Raw genomic sequence first — 10416 nt, forward strand, 5'->3', positions numbered from 1 at the left:
TACAAATAGAAACAAACAAAGGGTTGGGGTGGGATGAGGACTTGGGAGTTATTTAAACAGTGTGGAGAGTCAGGCCATCTCTGTTACCAGATGAGCTCATGCCATGTTTCTTGAAGGATCTGTCAGTTTTTGCATGGTTTTTGTAATATTCTTGATTTTTGCATTAGCATTACTTATTTCCATCCCCAGCTTCCGTGTGTACCTGAGGAGCCTGGAACACACAAATAAAACCACATGTCCTTGAGATGACTCTGCCCTTACACTTGGCACTTGCAATCATCCTCTTTGCTTGCTTGTGTCAGCTGCCAAGGGTGCAAGTCCTGAAATACCCCTTCACAGGTACAAGGTGTTACAGTCTCTGTCCCCCCTCCCTGGGCAGCCACAAGGAGATGTTCTGGAAGAGTGTCAATATTTTAAATTCTTGTCCCACCTCATTCTTGACTAATGTCCTTACATTACTGCTCTACTAAATTCTTTCATTTCCTTCTTCCTTCCCTGTGGGCAGCTCTTGTCAGCCAGTCTAAGAGCAGTTATCTGTTAAATCACTGACTTTGTGTTGATCTGTCTCTCAGGCTGTCACTTGGTGAGGGTCTCAGCTGGGCTGTAGCTGCCTGGGGATGGGAATAGAACTGCAAGAACAGACTCTCGTACTCACCACTGAAATTCTGTAGTGGAGACATAGCTCTGAGATGTCACTGAGTCTATGTCCTCAGCAGATGCATAACTCTGACTGAGCTCTTCTTGCCCTTTCTGTAGATTTGATAGGTGGCTCTATGCAACACCAAGGGGATTACAAACAAACAAACAAACAAAAAACCAGACAAAGGCAGCATGGCTCACTGGGACAGCTGTAAAGCAGTCACTTGTGCAAGGAAGGGGCATGCAAGCAGCTCTGGGGAGAAAAATGTTCACTTCTCCATTTGAAAGTAGGTTTTCCTCTGGCCCTCCCAAAAAGACAAGATATAGGAATGTACATTTCTTTTTAGAGCTGAGAGAGATGGCCATGTTGTGTGTAGTAGCATTTACAGCTAGCCAAAGGACTTCTCTTCTTGTAGAAGGGATATGTTAAAATACATGTTTTGTAGGTACTTGCACTGGCTTATCCCAGATATGGAATTACCAAAGACTGCTGGAAACCATTTTGTAAAGCAAAAAGGAAGCTACAGTAATCTCTCTTTTTGCTGTAGATGCTGATGACCCAATATATTCCTGTAAAACTTGTTTTCCATACATCTGGTTCTGTTTAACATTTGGGCAAGGGCCCAACTCACCACTTTGTACCATTGGTAAGACACACTGGCCTCACCCCACTGCCAGTTCTGCTCTTGTAGTGTATGACCTTGTCTGAGCAAGCTTTCATTTGAAGTTTTGGGCACAATTACTGATTTGTATTTATTTACAGGCCTAGCTTTTGCTATTCCTATGATGTTAAAATTAGCATCCTGTAGAGAAAGCTTTTGTAAGTAATGGTGGGGACAATTGTGACTCCTCCTGTATTGCTCAACTTTTGAAACAATAAGCAGTTTCTAAGAATATAGGAAAGAATAAAGCCTACCTCTTCAGTAATGTCTCCATCAGAAAGCTTGAAAATATCCTTTCTTTTAGTGGCTGAAAATTCCTTGCTTGTCATTCACACCAGTGAGGAGAGACAGAAGTCCTGTGAGAATAGGTCTGTGCTTGGTGCAGGGGGTAAGAGCAAATGCTGAGATCCTACCTTTCCAAGCTCTCCTCTGCTGCTTTCTTCAAGTTGACCTTGACAAGGGCATTATGGCAACTCTGAACACAGACAAGGAAAGTCAGGCATGTTAACTGACTTGCCTTTAACCAGAGACACTTTTGCACAAGGACTTGAACACAAGGGAAAAACAGCACAATACCTTGGCAATTAAACAGGAATCCCACCAGTCTCTCTCTATTCCCCTAGCTCAGCTCAGAGAACTTATCCTGCTCTATCTCAAATTTGTCATGAAACCCCTGAGGGTAACAGCCAACCAAATTCACTAAGAGTTTCCATTTTCAGGCATACTCAGTTTAATTTTACTGTAATCTACAATAAGTAGGGAAATGAGCTGGGATGGGAGAACCTAAGCTGTGCTGCTGCTGACCAGACTGGCTGTACCCTGGCCAGGAACTCCCCTTCCCCCCTCCTTAATGAAAGCCAGGCTTTGCAGATGCACTGCAGCTTGTGTCTATGCTGCTCACAAAATCCTACAGGAGAATTTCAGATAGATTTAGCTGCCATCCCTCCTCTTAACTGAAGTTAGGGAAAAGGGAAAGATTTGTTCTCCTTTTGCACTCATTTCTGGAATTTTAAAGATACGTGTTTCTACTTGTCTTCCCATGCAGAGATCTTTGTTTGCTCAGGCTGGAAGAACAGCAACAGTTAAGCTCTGAAGAAAGTTTTGATGGGATGTATCACAAACCAGCTGGCCCTTAAATACAGCTTTTAAAAGGGTGAAGTAAAGGTAGGCTCCTTGCACCCTAACTAACACTGCTCTTACTATTGGAGCTCCTGTGAGTTTGATGGAAGGAAGTCTCTTTATCTGTCCAACGTGTATTTAATGTGGATAATCAAATATGAAATGGTTATGGCCTAAGCTGCTTAAGGCTCTGTGCTAGTGATGTAGCTCAGAACTCCTTCTTTTCTCCTGAATTCAATGAGTAGTTACAGAAGTGTTTACTTACCTTTTTAATGAGGTCTTTTATCTGCAGTTGTTGACCAGGCATCACTTTAAATTCTGCTTTGACTTCTGAATAGGCATTATTTATGATTGCCAAAAACATACTCTGCACAGGAAGGATGCAGTTAGATACTTGTTTCTGGAAATTGCAGTTGCATTATGCTGGGGCCGTTGTTTTGGGGGCTGTTCCATGCTAGGTCATGTGACAAATGGAATTGAAGAGCTTTACTGGGTGCAGACATGCTCCTAATGCAATTAAATTAATTAAATTTGAGGGTCTTAAGGAATATTTTTGGGAGACAAATCAGTTCTTTCTCATCTGCAGTATTGGCTAAAAGGCCCAGTGCCTTGGAGGCAATGGATTTCCTGTCATATACTTGTACCTTTTTCAGATGGCATTTCAATCTGAAGTAGTTAATGAAAACATAACTGATAAAGTTGCACCTACACAGTCCCACCAAAGTCCCTCTTTAACCTTCCTACCAGACAAGGTCACCATTAAGCAGTCTTTAAGAGCACCCGGTTCAGTTTTCAGAAATTAGAATCTCCAGAAATGGGTGGTGCAGCAGAGTGGGAGGTGCACTGTGCTCATTTTGAGGCACAAAAGCCCCTTTGATGGCTGTTTGGAGGGAGGGAGGGCTGCAAATTGCCTTGTGTGTTGGGAACTCCTGCAAAGGAGTTGGGACTGTCCCTCTGCCCAGCTGTGCTGGGGGCAGCCCTGTCACCTTGTCTCAGAGCATTGTAGAACACTTCTTCTCTACTGATGCAAAAGGAGAAGCACTTTTAAGGTGATACCTACCAGCAATACGAAGAACACAAAGAATACAAATGTGATGAAGTAAAGAGGTCCAAGGATTCTGTTTACTGCTTCTATGGTTGCAAAATTAAAATCTCCCAGCACCATACGGAACTGTGTAAAGCTGGGAGTAAAAAATACAAGAATGAGGTTGACTGGCTCCTCCTGAAGAGAAGTATTGTAAGTATTATTTGAAAAGAAAAGTAATAGATACAATTGAGACTGATTCACCATTACCTTAGTCACTGAAATCAGAAGGCAAGCCAGGATAATACTGCACTGGTAAGTTGGCCACTTAGCATATACTTGAGAATTTGAAAGTACAAATTAATTTTAAAATGTATCAGAAAATACTTGCATTTTTAATAAATCAGCTGTTTTGGGGGTTTTCCTTATATTATTTCCCTTCTTTTCTAGCTTTATGATTCCTTATTTTCTGTTAGTACAGAAGGTAACAGTACAGGTCCTTATGTCCCCCTACATGGCATTTTATTCCTAGAGCTAAGACAAGTACTTGTTTCTCAGTACTGCAATACCTTAGAACTCTCTCACATCCAAGTGGATGCAAAATTAGCTTTGTTTGTTTGTTTGTTTTCCTCTATGAAATAAGGTAAAGTGTTGGCAACCTGTACTCTCATGTTCTGCTTAACAGAAATTGGTTTGTACCTGCACCAAATGAGGGGGGGGTTTGTATGGAAAAGTTTAGAAAGCAGCATACATGGAGTTTTGGAAAGTGGAGAACTCTTCAACTTGTGACCCGAAGAGCAGATAGCCTAGCTGGGCATAGGCAAAGAAAACAAGGAAGAACATGATGGAAAATCCAATGATGTCTTTGGCACAGTGAGATAATGTGAAGGACATCTGTGATGTGGTTTTGTTCAAGTTTATATATTTAAATACCTGCAAGAGAACAGAAAGTATTGTTGTTGGAGCATCTCAGTATATTGCAACTTTTATTAATAGAATTTCCGGAATGTTATCTGTAACTATAACTTAGGAGTTAAGTCTTACCTACCAGTACGTTGCATAGTATATATCTGTAAGGGGAACTAGGATTGGGTGTGTTTCTGGAGGAGATAAATATTCCACAGGGTAAATATGTTTGTGCTAAAGCTGCTGGTGTGTGGACAGGCCTTTGCTGGGCCCCAGTGCATCATCAGCTCTGGCACAAATGGACTTCTGGTCAAAGAGACTGCAAGTCATACCAGCCTCCTGTATCTGAGGGTTCTCTGCTGGCCTGAGTTGGTAAGGGGCTCTCTTTTACTCTCGGTCTGGAACAAGGCCTGAACAAAAGCCTTGCTCAATGAGAAATCGTTAATTATAAACACTGTTGTGCTATTCAAGTCCAGTCCAAGGGGAGGATGATGCAGGGGGAATGTGCACCTGGGATACAGAATGGATGTAATGAGGAAGATTGTCCACAGGACCTGTTAACTGCCACTGCTCCCAAACAGCTTCTTCCTCCAGCCTTGGTCTGGGAGGTGGAGGAAGGCCAAGAGCCTGTGTATTTTGAAAGGACATGACCTTTCACGATGTTTGTGTTCAGGTGCTTGGGGCATGACTGTAAAGCGTGATCTGGCAGATGTGAACAGCTTCCCTGCCTGTTCCACAGCCACTTTGTGCTGGGCATTTTACAAATATCTTAGGGGAGAGAAGGCCTGTAAGCAGCCTGGGATCAGGCAAAGCTTTGGGAAGCTTCATCCAGTCACTGGGAGCACTGAGGCAACCCAAACTGAAGTCACTGATGTCTGCTGGGTAGAGAGGAAGGGGTGCAGACCACAGCCAGGGCAAACATGCAGGACTGGATTGGCCCCAGAGCACCTGGTTAGGAACACAAGTAGCCTAATTGTGAGAAGCTTGCTACTCTGGCCAGACGTCAGCAAATCTATTTGCAAAGAAATTAAAGGTGTCCATGCACAAAGCCACTTCTGAATCCAGTTCCAACACATTTTGCCTTCCTCTGCAGTTAAATAGTAGCTAGTTCTCACAGTTTTTGGATACAAAAGCTGTGACTGGCTTCACCTGTGACAGCCACACCATCTGTATAGGTCAGGCAGTGACCTGGGTAATATTTGGCCTAGGAAAACACTAAGTCTGAGGAGGCTGTTTGACCATGGTAGTTTCCCAGCTGCTCCAATGCAGACAGCTGCCCATGTGCAAAAATCTTTTTTTGGATGGGCTTGGAATTTGTGTAACCCATGTTTATGAGAAGGAGGTAATGTGAAACTTTCTGGAATCTCATAAACAAAATCCTCCTCTTTACTCCCACCTCTGCAGTTCACCCATGAAAAGGCAGAACAACATTTATGCTGTGCTTAGAAACATTATGATTTTCAATTATGAAAAAATGAAGTAAAACCCAATACCTTTATCCAAGCAAAGAAGACACTGATAGCAATCATGTTGTTATAAAGGACTTGCCAGAATGCAAGGAAATAGAAGTCTGGATACACGTAGGCATCAGACAGCAGCTCTTGCATCAGCAGGGACACGTGGACAGTGCGGTTGATGTTGAAGGCAATGGCAAGGATGGAGACCTGAAGGAAAGGAGAAGCCAGTGAAACTCAAGTCCAGCTACATCCCCTCTCTTCAGACTTGTCACAGGACACAGGAAATCTGTTTTGACTTTATAAGGTCTTTGGTTTTATTTCAAGAACCTGAGCTGCTTAGATGGTTTGTCATAAATTATATATATGAGACCTTACTGGCCAAATCATTGGTACTGTGCTGATTCTAGGACTATGCCACGTAACATGCTGCAGACATTCTGGTTTTACTTGGCTAGCTCTGTTATGCACTCATGCTTCCTTGCTCTGTAAAGATTAAGGCTAAAGCAAATAAGGTGGAACATGAGTAGAAAGGACATGGAGCCACAGCAAGTGGAGAGCAAGGCTAGAAATGGGCCCACATGCTGAACTGTGGGGCACCGTGTGTTCTCCTCAGAGTACAACAGGAGGGACCAAGGTGGAACATGAGTAGAAAGGACGTGGAGCCACAGCAAGTGGAGAGGAAGGCTAGAAATGGGCCTACATGCTGAACTGTGGGGCACTGTGTGTTCTCCTCAGAGTACAACAGGAGGGACTGACTGACTAGCAACAGACTTGGGCTGGTCTGGCTCCTTGGCTGTCCATCCAGTGCTAGCCTGGGCTGGCAAGCACAAAGCTGAAAGTCAAGGGAGTAGCTCACCAGCAGCAGCAGCAATTCCAGCCAGTTCCAGGCATTTTTTAAATATTCCTTTTTCAGTTTTGCCATTTTTATAGCTTCCTTGATCATGAATATGATGATGAAGCAGCAAAAGGCGATTTCACAAGAAGCCAGGAAGTAATCTGTGTATGTGACATATCTGAGGAGCTTCACAGAGTAGAAGTGTGAGGAGGTGAGAGCACCCCCGGTGGCTGGGAACTCCACCACCAACCTGGAAAAAAATGGGGACTGGTGTTAAGTTACCATCCCTTTAAAATCACCTCAGACCTTAATTTTCTATTAATTATTACTACATTAATAATACCTTGTGGGACTCCTATGCCTGTAAGACCTTCTCGTAAGGGTTACACTAAGTCCCACATGAGAAGAGTATTATATAGCAGGGAAGGCTGAGGAGAAAATGGGATACCCAAGATACGGTGCTGGGTTAAAAGTCTTTAAAGAAACTATGTCTCAGAGGTGCAGACATTCACCCTGCCCTGAGTCTTCTCCCTTAATTATCTGATAACAAGACTAATAATCCAGTCTTTGACCTCAAAATGCTATGAAATCTATTCCAGCTGACAGCAGCAACCAGCTGTACCAACCAGACACCAACTATTACCAAAAAATGGAAAGGAAGAATCTGGGTCTGCTCCCTGCAGTAACTGAATTTCTGCATTTTTAATGAATTACTGTCTTGCCAGCTCCCACCCAAGAAACATGGCTATGTATGCTTGAGGTGACCAGCCTCTCCTAGTGTCCTTCTGGAAGCATCATGCCTCAGTAAATGGGATTTCACATGTAGTAAAGGTAAGAACTCACCTGACGATACAGAAGAGGTTTATGTTGGCATTATATGTTGAGAAGTCAATAAATACAACCCTGGTTCCTCTGGTGAGCCAGTTGTTCTGCCTGAGGAACACCAACTTCTGCCTGCTCTCCTGCTTGGATTTAGGCAAGGTGAACATATATCCTCCACTGCTATACCAGCCCATGGATCCCCAGTACCACAGGGATAATGAGGAGCCTGAGGTGTATTTCCATCTGTCAGGAATGGGAAAACAAAGCAGCTCAGCTTATAGAAACTGAAGTAAGCTTTAACTTTTATACAGTCCTTGGCAGTTCTTGTGTTCTTGTGCATCCACAATGGGCCATTTAAGCCAGACCTTTAACTAAGTTTGGTTTTTTTACAGGAAGTAGTCACGAAACATACAGCCTTATGACAGTCTCATTTCTTTTATTTAGCTACTCAGTACATTCACAAACCAGCAGTTGCTCACAGATCTGGATTTCACCCAATGTGGGCCAGACAGTTTATTACCTTGAAACCTTTATAGGCAAATGGAATATCGCTCGTTTACATATTCCATTTTTACCATGGCATGTTCACATGTTCTCTCATTGCATTAAATTAATGCTAAATGAAGTGTGTGAAGCAGACGTTTTGGCTCCGTTTCCAGAGTATTTTAGCATGACTCCAATTTATAAACGTGATTTAAATTCAGGCCTCATATAATTGAGCATTTCTTCAGAGATGTTAGGCCCACTAACACGTGCTTCTGCTGCACTGGGCTTGCTGTCCCCAGTTCTTCCTGTCTGTCCACTCTGGGTTTCCCATGCCAAATTCCTGTCTGTAGTGTTGGCACAAAAACAAATTCATGGTTTATCTCAATGTAAACAAGAGAGAAACTCAGCTAATTGCATGCATGGTTGTTACTAACTGATGATCACTGGCATAAAGGACTGGGTTAGGTTTTCAAAAAATATTTCTGTGCTGAAGTGGGGTGACTTACTCAGATGTGTTCTTTAGTCCAAAGTCAGACCTGTCTTCAACTCGATAGCTGTATTCGCTGTAACACTCTCTTAAAAATGAGTGGAAATAGGGGTAGATGGAGCAGGTGTTGTTCTGCACTTTCAGCTGGCGGAGCCGGGCTGCTCCCAGCAGCAGGTTCTCATAGTAAATCTGGCTGTTGTTGCCCTGCAGAGTTAACGTCCTGTTGTTGTACCATTTGTCCCAGTACAGTCCATCCAACAGAGCTCCCTCTGCAAACTGTGTGCAAATGAGGTTGAAGTATCAAAGGAAGGTTTCAATGCCACTGTTACCCCACTTCCTAGCATACAAATCTCTGCAGGGTTCTCAGGTTACTTGCAGCTACCAAGTCTAAGTTAGAACAGAAACAATTCCCACCTGTGCACTGTCTGGTGAGATATTTACATCTCTTTGCCATGAGTTAGTTCTATTCCCTGTGCAATGCTATCAGAGATGGGATTATTCAGGGTAAGACTACAAGATAGATCTGTTTTGGATTTCACTGAAAAATTCTGCTTAATTCTAAACAAATATGTTTAAACACTAACGTTTAATGTTACTTAACATTTGTTGGTTATCTTAATCTCTGAAGATGTGTTCTGGGATTTTTCTGATGAGGTTTTTAGTAATCTGAATCTAAATGAAGAAGTATCTATTTTTGAAGGCAGGGTGTTGCTTAGATGCAGATAAGGAGCATTAAACTTGGGAAGAACATAATTCCAGCTACCAAACACCATGCTCCCATGGCCTAGCACCACCTGAGCACGTACTGCAACCATTGCTAGGACACCAGCACACATTTATAGCAAGGGCTCACTGGTTTATGGACTAGCAGTAACAGACACTGTGATAAGAGAGAGTACAATTCTTCCAAACTAATTTTAACAATGGATTTCCATTGTTAAGGAAGAGTAGAGTGAGAAACTGCCTTCTGCTGTCAGGGCAATTCTGGGAACTCCTCCTTTTAGTATTGAAAGCAGAGATCAGTGTTTTGTAACCATCACTGAAATATGAGGTAATGTAACAGCAAATCAGGATGGTGTATTTTCCTGGCTGTTCCAGGGGAAATTATATAATTTTTAACAGCTGAAAGTAAGAACAAGTGTAAACCTAAAACCTTTCTGTTGTTACTGATGCTTTTTCAGACCAGGCCCAATACTGGGGATATGAGGCAGCAATTAATTGGCCTCTTGTTTTTATCGATTATTCAGAAGTATCAATATTACTGTTTGTTCCCAGAATTTCTCCAAGTGCATTTTAAGAAGTTATTTGCCTTTCTTCAGCTGGAAGCACAACACCTGGCACGTGGCTTTTGGGAGAACTGCAAGACTTTATTGCTCTGACTTAACACTGGCAGCTTCTTCACTTCTTTGCTCTCCAAGACAACACCTTTGCCACGAAAGCCTTACCTTCCAGAAATCATCTTTGCTCCCAATTCTCCTGAAACCACTCCTGTCATCCCCAGAGGAGGGCTCCAGGAAGACATGGGCCATGACCTTGCTCAGGTAGTACATGTCCGTGCTCACCATGCCGAATGCCACTGGAAAGAAGGGGCAGAGAGGGGATGCTCACAGGATGAAACCCCAGGATGGCAACAGCTTCCAGCCCTGCTCCTCCGCTCCGTCACGCTGCCAGAAAAAGGCCGGCAGAAAAAAAAATGAAGTGACACTTCTGGGCTCAAGACAGGAGGAGTAAAGCCTGGGAAAGGCAGAGCTGACACATGAATTACCTGCAAACGGCCACCTCAGTCGTTTGATGACTTACATATGCAGAGGACGCTCAGGAAAACAACGTAGATGACCAGCTCCTGCAGGGTGGTTTTCAGCTCCTGCTCTCGGCGGGCACCTGGGCAGGGAAACGGTGGCGGGGGCAGAGGGGGAGTCAGAGGACGGAGCCCGGGGGGCCCGGCAAGGCCCGCTGCCCTGCGGCGGGGCCGGGCCCGG

At 43.6% G+C, this 10416-nt stretch overlaps 1 protein-coding gene across 1 annotated transcript in view; it reads right to left on the reverse strand.

Annotated features, from left to right (window-relative positions):
- Window positions 1-96: 96 nt before the first annotated feature.
- Window positions 97-10416, reverse strand: part of PKD2L2 (polycystic kidney disease 2-like 2) — an 11322-nt gene continuing 1002 nt past the window's right edge. The window contains exons 2-14 of the mRNA XM_009995662.1: window positions 10238-10318; window positions 9883-10013; window positions 8457-8713; window positions 7486-7707; window positions 6664-6892; window positions 5844-6014; window positions 4196-4377; window positions 3481-3601; window positions 2686-2787; window positions 1715-1776; window positions 1556-1622; window positions 656-771; window positions 97-211 (exon numbers count right to left, since the gene is read on the reverse strand). Of these exons, the coding sequence (XP_009993964.1) occupies window positions 97-211; window positions 656-771; window positions 1556-1622; window positions 1715-1776; window positions 2686-2787; window positions 3481-3601; window positions 4196-4377; window positions 5844-6014; window positions 6664-6892; window positions 7486-7707; window positions 8457-8713; window positions 9883-10013; window positions 10238-10318 (1856 nt within the window). The remainder of the gene's footprint in view (window positions 212-655; window positions 772-1555; window positions 1623-1714; window positions 1777-2685; window positions 2788-3480; window positions 3602-4195; window positions 4378-5843; window positions 6015-6663; window positions 6893-7485; window positions 7708-8456; window positions 8714-9882; window positions 10014-10237; window positions 10319-10416) is intronic.

Source organism: Chaetura pelagica, unplaced genomic scaffold, assembly GCF_000747805.2.
Source record: "Chaetura pelagica isolate M959 unplaced genomic scaffold, ChaPel_1.0 scaffold420, whole genome shotgun sequence".
NCBI lineage: Eukaryota > Metazoa > Chordata > Aves > Apodiformes > Apodidae > Chaetura > Chaetura pelagica.